We start from the raw sequence: 14,607 nt of genomic DNA, 5'->3' as shown, positions 1-14,607 counted from the left end.
TTTACAATTTATATTAATGACTTGGATGAAGGGACCGAATGCAATGTAGTCAAGTTTGCTGATGATACAAAGATGGGTGGGAAAGCAAATTGTGAGGAGGACACAAAAATCTGCAAAGGGATATAGACAGGCTAAGTGAGTGGGCAAAAATTTGACAGATGGCATATAATGTGGGAAAATATGAGGTTATCCACTTTGGCAGAAAAAATAGAAAAGCAATAAGGGAATAAAGGGTTATGGAGAGTGGGCGAGAAAGTGGAGCCGAGTCCGTGATCAGATCAACCATGATTTTATTGAATGGCAGAGCAGGCTCGAGGGGCCAGGTGGCCTATTCCTGCTCCTATTTCTTATGGTCTTATGTTACTTTGCCCGGTGACCACGATGGTTAATTTACTTGTGCTCAGAACCTATTAATCAAACTGAGGGTGGACAATTGGTGAGACACTTTTTATTCAAAATATTCTCCCTTTGTAGACAAGGAAATATCAATTTCATCATAAACTTGTTTGTAAAAGTTCAATTTTCTCGTGGATCTCGCGGCCCTTCTGTAGGCAGTCCCCCTCGGCTGGGCCATGAGCAACAGGCATCAATGACAGGGAACTGTGGCACAGTGGTAATGTTACTGGACTCATAATCCACAGGCCTGGACTAATGATCCGTGAGTTCAAATCCCACCACGGCCGTTGGGGAATTTAAATTCAGTTAATTAACTAAATCTGGAATAAAAAGCTAGTATCAGAAATAGTATTAGGCAGTCCCTCGTATCGAGGATGACCCACTTCCACACCAAAAAGGGATGAGTTCACCGGTGTTTCAATGAGGGACCTGACAATTCTAGGTCCTAAACTCCATGCTGAAGGGTGGAAGATACCTGTGCGTGGATTTTTTTTAACGTGTGGTGGCCATTGCACACCAGCCACTACATGGGCTTGACAGAGCTAGGTCTTGGTCCAGTGCCAAGGGTTACCCAAGACGACTGGAGACCAAGCTCTGCTGCACGGATCTAGTGCGCACGCATGCGTCTACTATTCACAGATCACAGTGTGGGCTGGGCCCTCGCCTCTTCTGGGCCCCAGATATCAGTAATGGTGACCATGAAACTACCGGATTGTCGGAAAAACGGTAAGAAAGAAAATCTGCCGTCCTTACCCGGTCTGGCCTATATGTGATTCCAAACCCACAGCAATGTGGTTGACTCCTAACTGCCCCCTGAAATGGTCTAGCAAGCCACTCAAAGGCAATTAGCTACGGGCAATAAATGCTGGCCTAGCCAGCGATGCCCACATCCCGTTAATTAATTTTAAAGAAAGATTTGTCTTTCGTTACAAACAGTTTCCGCCTGTTTGAAGCTGCTCAGAAGCTATCCAAACCCAGGAAACCAGCATCACCAGAGAGGAGGTGACACGGCATAGTGTCCATTGTATTTATATATTGAAATAGCTTAAAGCACTCCACACAATGAATTGAGAATACAAGAGAAAGGACTTACTTTTCTACAGCACCTAACGCACCTTCATGATGTCCCAATGCGCTTCGCAGCCAATTAATCTGAAGTGCTGTCACTGTTGTTACTAGATAAACATGGCCGCCCACAAACAGCAATGCAGTGACTGAGCTGTTAATGCGGTTTTGATGGCACTGGTCGAGGAGCGAAATGCAGACTAGGAGAACTCCCTAATAATCTTCGAATAGCATCATGGGACTTTTTACATCCACCTCAACAGGCAAAATGAGCCTCAGTTTAAGGTCTCAGCTGAAAGATGGCACCTCCAACCTTGCAGCACTCCCTTGGTACTGCCCTGGAGAGGCAGTCTAGTGCTCAATTCCTGGAGTGGGGCTTGATCCCACCACCTACTGACTCAGAGGCGAGAACGTTATCACTGAGCCAAGTTGACACTCGAGTCATGACTATTCTGTAGGCAAAGTTAATCAATATCAGTACATTCCTACGTCGGTATCAAAATAGATACCAACTGTATCTATGTTGCAGTGTCAGTTCTGGTTCAGTGGGTAGCACTCTCACCTGAGTCAGAAGGTTGTGGGTTCAAGTCCACTCCAGGGACTCGAGTCCAAAAATCTAGGCTGACACTCCCAGTGCAGTGCTGCACTGTCGTAGGTGCCGTCTTTCGGATGAGATGTTAAACCGAGGCCCCGTTTGCTCTCTCAAGTGGACGTAAAAGATCCCATAATGCTATTTTGAAGAAGAGCAGGGGAGTTTACCCTGGTGTCCTGGCCAATATTTATCCCTCAATCAACATAACCAAAAAACAGATTATCTGGTCATTATCACAGTGCTGTTTGTGGGAGCTTGCTGTGTGCAAATTGGCTGCTGCGCTTCCTACATTACAACAGTGACTACACTCCAAAAGCACTTCATTGTCTGTAAAGCGCTTTGAGACATCCGGTGGTCGTGAAAGGTGCTATATAAATCCAAGTCTTTATTTCTTAGGGCAAGATTAATAGTATAAAACTAGGGGGTCGCAGGAAGAGAGGAAGAGAAACACTGACCACAAGAGTTCACGGAGTTAGGCTCCCCCCATATCATTTCAATTCTGTTTGTACTGAATCTAACTCAGTCTCAATAAAATAGTATGTTTTAAGAAGCTTATCAGGTTTTCCAGCAGGTTTAATGCTGGAACAGCAGCCAGCGAGAGGGAGCCAGTCAAAGTACGAGGTCCAGTCGAGTGTTTTAATAACTCAAGGGCCCATATTCCAAAACGGACCACGTTCATTTATACTACAGTACTAGCATTGTTTCTGTATATCCACCTATTTAGCTGTGGCAGTCTGACCTGTTCTAGGAATGCAGGCCTTTGACTGTGCATCTCGACCAGGCCAACATCCCCAGCATTGAAGCACTGACCACACTTGATCAGCTCCGCTGGGCAGGCCACATTGTCTGCATGCCAGACACGAGACTCCCAAAGCAAGCGCTCTACTCAGAACTCCTTCACGGCAAATGAGCCAAAGGTGGGCAGAGGAAACGTTACAAGGACACCCTCAAAGCCTCCCTGATAAAGTGCAACATCCCCACTGATACCTGCGCGTCCTTGGCCAAAGACCGCCCTAAGTGGAGGAAGTGCATCTGGGAGGGCGCTGAGCACCTCGAGTCTCATCGCCGAGAGCATGCAGAAATCAAGCGCAGGCAGCGGAAAGAGTGTGCGGCAAACCAGTTCCACCCTCCCTTTCCCTCAACGACTGTCTGTCTTACATGTGACAGGGACTGTGGTTCTCGTATTGGACTGTTCAGCCACCTAAGGACTCATTTAAAGCGTGGAAGCAAGTCGTCCTTGATCCTGAGGGACTGTCTATGATGATGATGAATTCTCACTCTCCTGACCTCCAGAACCATTGTAACATTACATAATAAAGCACAGTAACCCCCCCCACCCCAGCTCCAATGCTGGGACCACTATTGTTTTTTGTACCTCAGCGCAGCAAGATATGTCACAAAGAACAACACGGTATAATCTCTTAAACATCCATTCTCTTATCTGAACCATCTGTGCACAAAGCCATGCAGCATTAGAAAAATATGGGCAACTTACTTCATCGATTTCCTGTTGGTTGCTGTCAAAGGTGACATTAAAGAGAGCTTTCAGTGCCTCCATGGCAAAATCCACCTGCTCTTTAGACAGGGGAGGACCCCTGCCACCTGTGGCCACCACATACTTATCTGACCACTTGATATCCAGGGTGCTCTCCAGGATATCAGTCAGCAACGGCAGCCCCTGCAATTCTTCCTTCAGCTGAGCCCTGATGTCGATCCGCAAGGCTGACAGCAGGAAAAGGAGACGCAAGTCAAAGAACTTAATCTCATGAGCCAGGTTTTTGTCTCTGTGCAACTTTAAGCGCTCACAGACTCCAACGGCAAGCTTGAAGTCCACACAAAGTTGCTGCGCCGCCTCACTGTTGAACACGATGTTGCACAGGCATTTTAAGGCCTCAACGATAACGCCAAAGTCAGACAGCTCCTGCATCGAGCTTTGCGTGTACTCCAAGCCAGCCAACCTTACCAGGACCAGCATTCCCGGCCTGCTCGTCACAGGAGCCAAAACCTTCTTGTCCCGGGAGAGAATCCGGATCGTTTCTAAACAGGTGGCTTGGCAGGATGGCCCCAGGTCTTTCTGCAGCACTTTCAGCACTTCATCACATAGTTTCTGTAAAACATAAAATGACAGGCAGCTAGAGATTGGCGACAAAGGTTAAATATTACATTTCAGAACTGACATCTCAAAAAATCCCAACTGTAAAACAGTGAGGAGAATTACTGATGTTTTGACAAGACTTTTAAAGTGGCTCGTGTGGAGCGTAAACACGGGCACGGACCTATTGGGCCGAATGGCCTGTTTCTGGGCTGTAAATATTTTGTAAAAATATATAAATAACATTAAGTTATATAACTTTCAGCAACAATGTCAATTTAAAATAACTTGATTGCTTTATGACTTACGCCTTCTATACTAAAAATATGAGTTTACTTTCATAACTACAATAAGCCCACTGACTCCACAGCTACCTCGAATACCCTTCCTCCCACCTCACCTCCTGCAAGGACTCTATCCCATTCTTTCTGTCTCCGTCTCATCTGTTCGGATGATGTCACCTTCCACATTGGTGCTTCTGATTTATCCTCCCTTTTTCCTCAACCGAGGATTCTCCTCTGCTGTGGTTGGCAGGGGCCTTGCCCATTTCTGTCCCATTACCCGCACTTCAGCTCTCGCCCCTTCCCAGAACCATGATCGGTTTCACCCCACCAGCCTCCACATTCAACAAATCATCCTCCGCCACCTCCTCATGATTCCACCACCAAACGCATCTTCTCTTCCCTTTCCCTCCTGTCAGCATTCTGAAGGGACCGTCCTCTCTGTGACACCCTGGTCTCCGCGATACCCTGGTCCACTCTCCAATCACCCCTAACACGCCCCTCCCCGTCCCATGGCGTCTTCCCGTGCAAGTGCAGGAGATGTAACACCTGCCCTTTTACCTCCTCCCTTCCCACTGTCCAGGACTCCAAACAGGTGAAACATCGATTCACTTGTACTTCTTTCAGTGTTGTATACTGTATTCATTTCTCACGATGCAGATACATTAGGGAGACCAAACGCAGATTGGACGGCTGCTTTGTAGAACACCTCCATTCAGTCCACCGCGCAATCCTGAGCTTCCGGTTGCTTGACATCTTAATTCTCTGCCACACTCCCAATCTGACCTCGGCCTCGTACACTGTTCTAATGAAGCTCAGCGGAAGCTCGAGGAACAGCAACTCATCTTTCTATTAGGCACTTTATGGCCTTCTGGACTCAACAACGAATTTAACAATTTCAGATCATAACCACTGCTCCCAGTTTTTTGGACACCAGCTGCTGGTATTGATTCTGCTATTCCCATTTACACCTCCTCTAGACCCATCTTTTGTTTCTAGACTTGTCCCATTTGCCTTGCACCATCATCCCGTTTGTCATTTAATCTCTCCTGCCTTCCACCCTATCACAGACCTTCCCTTTTGTTCTTTCCTCTCCTCCTCCCTTTCGTGCCCCTACACTTGCTTAAAACCTGTTACATCTCTAACTTTTTCCAGTTCTGACGAAGGGTCATCGACCCGAAACGTTAACTCTGTTTCTCTCTCCACAGATGCCGCCTGACCCGCTGAGTATTTCCAGCATTTCCTGTTTTTATTTATTTAATACTGGTATAAACTGTGGAGAACAGCAACAAACTGATGTCTCTATTGCCGATCCTACTTACGCCACTAGTTAACAATTCAGACTGAAAATAAATGGAAAGATATTTGTCCATTAAAATATACTGCTTCCTGGAAACAACAGTGCCCAGAGTGGACTTTTTTGAAGTGCTCAGAGCATTAAATAATTAGTGATTTAATTTGGAGAACAATCTATACAACAGAAATGATTAAATTGGACACCTATACTTGCATCAGGTTTAAACTCTCTGAAGTTGATTAAGTTTCCCCTTCATAAAAGCCACTCAAGTAGGTGTCAAATCGCTGCTATTAAGGTGCCAAAGTATTCATATTATCACAGCACCATGTTGAAATTAAAATATCCATACACATGGATTGTTCACAAGCACTTACTAGTTCATGCAACGACAGGAGCCAAATGTCTAAATGTACTGTGTCCTCGGGCAGGGGGAGTGGGACTGAGTCGGGCTGAGGTGCTCTTGCAGAGAGCCGGCACAGGCTTAACAGACCAAATAGCCTCCTTCTGTGCTATAACCATTCTATGATTCTATGATACTCTTAGTCGCTCATCTGTTCTATTCACAGAGCAAGAAGGACACCACACAAGAGGAACAGTCACCACACACTTGGAGCAAGCACCAGATACAGGCACCTTGTGACACGTGTATGGTGATGAGGAGGTACAATGTGACGCACCAGTGATGCCCAACTGGCAGAATGGAGGAGTAATGAGGAGTGGTCACGTACACCCAGCATGTTGCTGCCCCTTTCTGTGCTTTCTCGGGATGCTTTGCTAAGGAGGGTGTTCCACCACATGGACTATGTTGAGCAGGTACATGTGATGGAACACCCTCCTTAGCGAAGTAATAGAAGGTGGCATGGTTAGGTTAAATCAAACAGATATGGCTGGCTTCCCTTGGTGAATACTTACAGACAAGTGTGAAGGAGGAATCGAGAGAACTCTCAGCTGTGCACTACTATGCACTAGGATCAGTAAGCCTCACAGCACGGCACAGCTGACTGCAGGTTTTGCTTCTGAGACGAGCCTCGAGAACCCAGGTATAGGAGATGAATGGCACGGAAGTCAGAGAGACAGATAGCAGGCCTGATTCATCCCCGGCAACTTGCTAGTTGGTTCAGCAGCCACCGAGTACTTCTCCGCCCCTATGGTATAAGGACTGAGGGCAGTGGTATCCTTCACTCCGCGTATGGATTGCTGGTTGTCCCTTGAGGTATTACTGCCTGACCGTGCCAGGCAACTGACTCTGGTGGAACTGGTCCAATGCTTGGGATAGCTTGTTCTGCCAGGTACATTGCCCTCTGCCCTCCGAGCTGCCCTCTCCACCTGCTACATGAAGACATAGCTGGAAATGGCCACTGCACCCTTGTTGCAAGGCTGAAAGCCCCTCTGTACTATTCACTGCTGTCTGTGCTGTGGTGATGTATTACAACCGTGCCCATCACTCAGCTAACTAATCCCAGGTCAGTGTTCAGGACTCACTCTACAACTAGACCCCAGCCTCTCTCGGACCCATTCTGCTCAAGTTACTAACAATGGAACCTAAGGCCTTAAGCAAGGAAATTATTAATTAATTTCCAGGAACAGATTTTAGAACGATAAGAATCAGTACTGGTACAAAAGGACGAAATGTCGATTAGGACTTTGATTGAGTTTAGTCACGTCTACTTCTTTAGGACCATCTCTGTGGAACTGCTATGGGGACAGGGCCTTGAATGGTCCTGGGCAGCGGTGTCAGGGGGCGAGGGCAGCGAAGTCAGCGGGGTCGGGGGGCAGCGGGGTTGGGGCGGGGGCAGCGGGGTCGGGGCGGGTGCAGCGGGGTCGGGGCAGGGGGGGGGGCAGCGGGGTCGGGGCAGGGGGGGGGGCAGCGGGGTCGGGGCAGGGGGGGGGAGCGGGGTCGGGGCAGCGGGGTCGGGGCAGGGGGGGGGCAGCGGGGTCGGGGCAGGGGGGGGCAGCGGGGTGCGTTGGGGGTGGGGGCGAGGGTCAGGGCAGGGGTCAGGGTGAGGGCTGCAATCTGGCCAGGCCAAAGCAAAAAACCCAACAGGACGAGATTGATCGCCACATGGTTCCCACAGGCCAATCAAATCGCAGCAAGTGGACTACAACTAATGGACCAATCAGATCCCAAATAAATGAGCTTCAGCAACACATAGGTGGATTCCATTTGTTGTTCCACCATCGGATACCGTGCCTTCAGTCCCCTGGGCCCTAAGCTTCAGAATTCCCTCCCTAAGCGCCTCTGCCTCTCACTTGCCTCCTTTAAGACGCTCTTCAGAACCTCTTTCACCTGTCCTAATACCTCCTTATGTCACTCGGTGTCAAATTTTGTTTGATAACACTCCTGTGAAGCACCCTGGGATCTTTTACGACGTTAAAGGAGCTAGATAAATGCAAGTTGTTGTTGTTGATTTGGATTAACATATAAGGCAAATTATGGGATTAGAAAGTTTAGTTACTGTGACATAGGTATTGCAAATTATAAGGTGATGAAAATCTATGGTTGCTTTCCAGGAACTGACATTGTTCATTTTATATATTTTTTTTAAAGCTTACACATTTGCAGACCTTGATTCGTTGCCACCTATTCGCACAGTACTTGTACAGTTGAGAATTTTTCCCATCTAACTCCAAGTAACCTGACCCCATTTCTCGTTCAGACCTGTGTGCTGAAACCCTTGCTTTAGAGACATTGAAGGGCAGGAGGAAGCTGGGGTGAAAAACAGACAGCTGTTCTGGTTAAATGTCGAGCAGGCTCCATGGCCCGTAACTGGGATCTGAATTCCTATTGTCGTCGACACCCCTAATCTTTGAAAGCAGCAGCTAAGCCCAGTGTCCGAGACCGCAGTGGGAATCAGAAACGGTGTGGTCAGTGATCTGACTTATAAAGCAGCACAAGCCAGACCCAAATCACAGGGTACCCGGAGGTCACCGCGAATCTAGAGCAGGGGACAAAGGGTTGGGTTGTGCCCCGGCAGCCAGCTCAGAGGCCCCGAGGAGATCCACTACACTGTTAGCTTGTTTTTTTGGCTGCAGCACAACTTTGCCTAGCTAAACATCCCCTGAGCCACTGGTGTGTAACAAGGCAACAAAAGAAAGTACAAAGAGTCGAAATAAGATAAAAGGGACTTTAGAATCGCATTGAATGAAGTTTGCATTTGTACAAGACTTGCGTGTTCACAACCACTGGCAGACAATTTTTTTTTAAATCTATAAATAACACAAATGGCTAGAAGTATCAAGTCAAGTATCCTAGCAACAAGTTCGGGGGCCTTCCTCCAGGCTGCTGCTGATACTTCTCTTGCTAACCCACAGCAGTCAGAGCCACCTGGAGTGCTTGAGCGCAGCCAGATTAATCCTCATTGTCAGTGCTTCATTGAGAAGATAGAGCTCTTAAATGCAAGGAGGAAAGCTTACCCACAACACTCGGCCATTTCAAGTACCATATATTCGTACGGGACTAGAAATCGGTGTTTTTGTTTGGCGCTAAATGTAGAAAGCATCTTGTACACAAGTCATGTCCTCTGTAAATGTCCCTCGTAGTGCAGCAATGAATTCCTGCTGCCTTTTGTCCCACAGACACTGCGATATTTAAGTAGTAGCTTGCCCTCCCAACCTCAGTCGACTTAAAGAAAATCAAAGACAGCTCGGAATAAATACAAAGAGAGAAGATCTCAAATCAGTAGTAGGAATCGGGATCAAAGGCAGCAGAGAAAACTGACATTTAAATAACACTGCCACTCAAAGAGCGGAAAAAACAGAAAGAACAGGAGAGGAAATGTATTTCATCTCACAAGCTCATAAGATAAATATGGGAGAGGCAGGCCAATTGGCCTATCTTAGCTCATCTTTCATGAAAGGCCCTACCGAGCCCTCATCATGGCATCCGGCTGTTCTTAAATGATGTCAGGATTTTCTATTATCCTACCCAGAGCCCAACCCGTGGGTTAGTCACTCTCTGGGGAAAGATCTTCCTGGCATCAGTCCTAGAGTTTCCTTTTACTAGTTTGAACTTGTGTCTCCTTGGTCCTGCTGTTAGTTAAGCTGGAAGTAATGTTTTGAATGTACATTTCCCAAACTGTTAACTACCTTATTATACCTCTCAACTGAAAGGTGATCTTGTGACTTTCACAGCATTCAACAACACCCTCATCGTGACTGTCAGTGCCACACAAACCTCCTTCCTCATCTTCCTTATCATATCATTGTACTCGGTACTTCTGAATCCTAGACTGGGTGATGTGTAATGAGAAAGGACTAATTAGCAATCTTGTTGTGCGAGGCCCCTTGGGGAAGAGTGACCATAATATGATAGAATTATTTTATTAAGATGGAGAGTGACACAGTTAATTCAGAGACTAGGGTCCTGAACTTAAGGAAAGGTAACTTCGATGGTATGAGACGTGAATTGGTTAGAATAGACTGACGAGTGATACTTAAAGGGTTGACGGCGGATAGGCAATGGCAAACATTTAAAGATCACATGGATGAACTTCAACAATTGTACAGCCCTGTCTGGAGTAAAAATAAAACAGGGAAGGTGGCTCAACCGTGGCTAACAAGGGAAATTAGGGATAGTGTTAAATCCAAGGATGAGCCATATAAATTGGCCAGAAAAAGCAGCAAACCCGAGGATTGGGAGAAATTTAGAATTCAGCAGAGGTCAAAGGGTTTAATTTAGGAGGGGGAAAATCGAGTATGAGAGTGAGCTTGCTGGGAACATAAAAACTGACTGCAAAAGCTTCGATAGATATGTGAAGAGATAAAGATTAGTGAAGACAAACGTAAGTCTCTTGCAGTCAGAATCAGGTGAATTTAAAATGGGGAACAAAGAAATGGCAGACCAATTGAACAAATACTTTGGTTCTGTCTTCACGAAAGAAGACACATATAACCTTCCGGAAATACTAGGGGTCCAAGGGTCTAGCGAGAAGGAGGAACTGAAGGAAATCCTTATTAGTCAGGAAATTGTGTTAGAGAAATTGATGGGATTGAAGGCCGATAAATCCCTGGGGCCTGATAGTCTGCACCCCAGAGTACTTAAGGAAGTGGCCTTAGAAGTAGTGGATGCATTGGTGATCATTTACCAACAGTTTATCGACTTTGGATCAGTTCCTATGGACTGGAGGGTAGCTAATGTAACACCACTTTTTAAAAAAGGAGGGAGAGAAAACGGGTAATTATAGACCGGTTAGCCTGACAACAGTAGTGGGGAAAATGTTGGAATCAATTATTAAAGATGAAATAGCAGCGCATTTGGAAAGCAGTGACAGGATCGGTCCAAGTCAGCATGGATTTATGAAAGGGAAATCATGCATGGATTTATGAAAGGGAAATCAATCTTCGAGAATTTTTTGAGGATGTAACTAGTAGAGTGGACAAGGGAGAACCAGTGGATGTGGTGTATTTGGACTTTCAAAAGGCTTTTGACAAGGTCCCACACAAGAGATTAGTGAGCAAAATTAAAGCACATGGTATTGGGGGTAATGTATTGACATGGATAGAGAACTGGTTGGCAGACAGGGAGCAGAGAGTAGGGATAAATGGATCCTTCTCAGAATGGCAGGCAGTGACTAGTGGGGTGCCGCAGGGCTCAGTGCTGGGATCCCAGCTATTTACAATATACATCAATGATTTAGATGAAGGAATTGAGTGTAATATCTCCAAGTTTGCAGATGACACTGTGTGAGCTGTGAGGAGGATGCTAAGAGGCTGCAGGGTGACTTGGATAGGTTAGGTGAGTGGGCAAATGCATGGCAGAATGCAGTATAATGTGGATAAATGGGAGGTTATCCACTTTGCAGGCAAAGACATGAAGGTAGAATATTATCTGAATGGCGGCAGGTTAGGAAAAGGGGAGGTGCAACGAGACCTGGTTGTCATGATACATCAGTCATTGAAAGTTGGCATACAGGTACAGCAGGCGGTGAAGGCGGCAAATGGCATGTTGACCTTCATAGCTAGGGAATTTGAGTATAGGAGCAGGGAGGTCTTAATGCAGTTGTACAGGGCCTTGCTGAGGCCTCACCTGAAATATTGTGTCCAGTTTTGGTCTCCTAATCTGAGGAAGGACGTTCTTGCTATTGAGGGAGTGCAGCAAAGGTTCACCAGAGTGATTCCCAGGATGGCGGGATTGACACATGAGGAGAGACTGACTCGACTGGGCCTGTATTCACTGGAGTTTAGAAGAATGAGAGGGGATCTCTTAGAAACATATAAAATTCTGACAGGACTGGGCAGGTTAGATGCAGGAAGAATGTTCTCGAAGTTGGGGGAAGTCCAGAACCTGGGGTCACAGTCTAAGGATAAGGGGTAAGCCATTTAGGACCGAGATGAGGAGAAACTTCTTCACTCACGAGAGTTGTTAACCTGTGGAATTCTCTACCGCAGAGAGTTGTTGATGCCAGTTCATTAGATTATATTCAAGAGGGAGTTAGATATGGCCCTGACGACTAAAGGGATCAAGGGGTATGGAGAGAAAGCAGGAAAGGGGTACTGAGGTGAATGATCAGCCATGATCTTATTGAATGGTGGTGCAGGCGCCAATGGCCTACTCCTGCACCTATTTTCTATGTTTCTATGTTTCTATGTCAAACTTGGTCATTCTCGAACATTGGAATGGCTAAATGAAGACCAAGGTCCATCTAGTTCACCTTCTCCCATCCCGGTAGTCGTGGGATAATGGAGTTGTTGACCAATCACAGCAATCAATCTGTATCAGTGAGTCTACAATAGAGGGAAACCCCCCCAGTGGGGGAGAGCTTTGGGAACCACAGGTCCAAAGTCACCCGTTCCTCCCCCCAAGCTCGCTGCACTCACCACACGGCACGTCCCCAATTACTGAATTGCAAAATATTATTTTCCGAAAGAAATCTATCTAATTTGCATTGGAATGAATCGACACGAACTGCTCCCACCGTCTCCCTAGGGAGCCTGTCCCATAGATTGACCACTCGCTCAATGAAATATGATTCTCACAGATTCGTTTTACACTTTTCCTCCTTCAAGCACAGACCGTGTCCTCTGGTTCGACTGCCCTGGACACAGCGAGGCAGCTGGTCATGGTCTGCATTATTTAGTTCCTTTAGAATCCTAAAAGCAGCAAGCATAATCACCTCTCAACCTTCTCTTTTCCAGTAAGAGCATGGCCATTCTGTGATTACTATTGCCCATTACAGGATGTTAAGAATGTTGGAGGTTAAAAATGATGCATTGTTGACAGGAGGATTATGGGCGTTTTTTTGATGGGGGAAGGGGAGATTTTGAGTAGAGCTGTCAATCAAACACACCTCACACTGCATTTGGATTGGATAGCTTGGCCACGTCTTCAGATAAATCAACTAAATGTTGTAAGAAATGATCACGTTAAGCTGGGATATGATTTCAATGCGTGGAGCTGGATTTTAACTCCTTATCTACTCTGGCAATTAAGAAGCCATTACCAAACTAAATCACAGACATGAATGTTTTATTTTTGTCACAATCCAAATCAAATATTTTTTTTAATCATAAACTGAGACACTTTACCAGAGTATTGGTGTGCAATTACTGTCATAAGGAATAAAAACTGAGCAGTTTACAGAAACCCAGACAGGATGTCTAGAGGTGCAATCCCAATTATTATTTATACACATCATATTGTTTTTCTGTAAATCGTTGGGTTAATCAATAACAGGAATTTACGGGACGGTGAGATCAGACCAGGATATCATGGGATTCATTTACCGGAAGAGAAGGCGTTCCTGAAAACTCTCTGGTTTGCATAAAGCCTTCCTTTAAATACTTGTACTGTAATTATCGGCAGCTCAAAGGAACACACACGTTGGAATATCCCTGAGCTAGAGAGGCTGCAGTAAACTGGGGATTAGGGGCAGTATAACTGGGCCAATAACCAGTCAATCCAGGAAATGCATCTTTAGGCCGAATGCAAATGCTACCACGCCAGCAGAACAAGGAGTTGTTTTATGACCTAAAAAGCTTAATTTGCAAAGTCAAAATTAAGTAACACTGGACTCAAATGCAACTCACGAGCTCATTTGAACTTCGTGGACTTTGTAACTACCCTGTACTATAAAAAGAGAATCTCAACATCAATAAAAGAGACCTGCTGCCACTGAGGATTTTTAAATACCGCGTTCCCAACTCCATGGCCTGGCAGCAACTTCTTAACTTTCCACACAATCTAAAATCTGCATCCTTTGCTTTCTGCTTGGCAGAGTAAGGCAGCCCGGGTCTGACAATTAACCCCAACTCAAATACTTTATTTATTGGAACTTATGTAGAATTCCCACGACATCTCCAGTCTACCAAATAGCAGGAACTATCACAGGTCAAAATACAAAATGTTAATTTGCAGAAGGATGTTACATGAATATACAACCCAGCACAAGCAACATTTTACAACATACAGAATGGCCATTTAAAGAACCATTTGCTATCTCAGTTCCTTCTGTAATCCTCTTGGGTGTCAGCCATGGCTCAGTGGGTAGCACTCTCACCAGAGTCAAGAGATAATGAATTCAAGCCCCATTCCAGAGACTGGAACACATAAATAATCTAGGTTGATGGTCCCAGTGCAGTGCTGAGGGAGTGCTGCACCGTCTTTCGGATGAGACATTAAACCGAGACCCTGTTTGTCCTCTCAGGTGGATGTAAAAGATTCCACGGCCACTATTTCGAAGAAGAGCGGGGGAGTTCTCTGGGTGTTTTGGCCCAACACTTATCCCTCAACCAACACCATCAGAAACAGATTATCTGGTCATCATCACATTGTTGGTTTGTGGTATCTTGCTGTGTGGAAATTGGCTGCTGCGTTTCCTACATTACGTTAGGGTTTTCTTTGGAACAGAGGAGGCTGAGGGGAGACCTGATTGAGGTGTATAAAATT

The 14,607-nt window shown here is 45.9% G+C and overlaps 1 protein-coding gene across 1 annotated transcript in view; it reads right to left on the bottom strand.

Moving 5' to 3' along the window:
* The window catches only part of ric8b (RIC8 guanine nucleotide exchange factor B), a 70,434-nt gene that overhangs the window by 45,088 nt on the left and 10,739 nt on the right, over positions 1 to 14,607 (bottom strand). The window contains exon 3 of the mRNA XM_070900171.1: positions 3,549 to 4,160. Within this exon, the coding sequence (XP_070756272.1) occupies positions 3,549 to 4,160 (612 nt within the window). The remainder of the gene's footprint in view (positions 1 to 3,548; positions 4,161 to 14,607) is intronic.

This window comes from Pristiophorus japonicus, chromosome 15, assembly GCF_044704955.1.
Source record: "Pristiophorus japonicus isolate sPriJap1 chromosome 15, sPriJap1.hap1, whole genome shotgun sequence".
NCBI lineage: Eukaryota > Metazoa > Chordata > Chondrichthyes > Pristiophoridae > Pristiophorus > Pristiophorus japonicus.
This window is presented reverse-complemented; position numbering and strand designations above follow the sequence as displayed.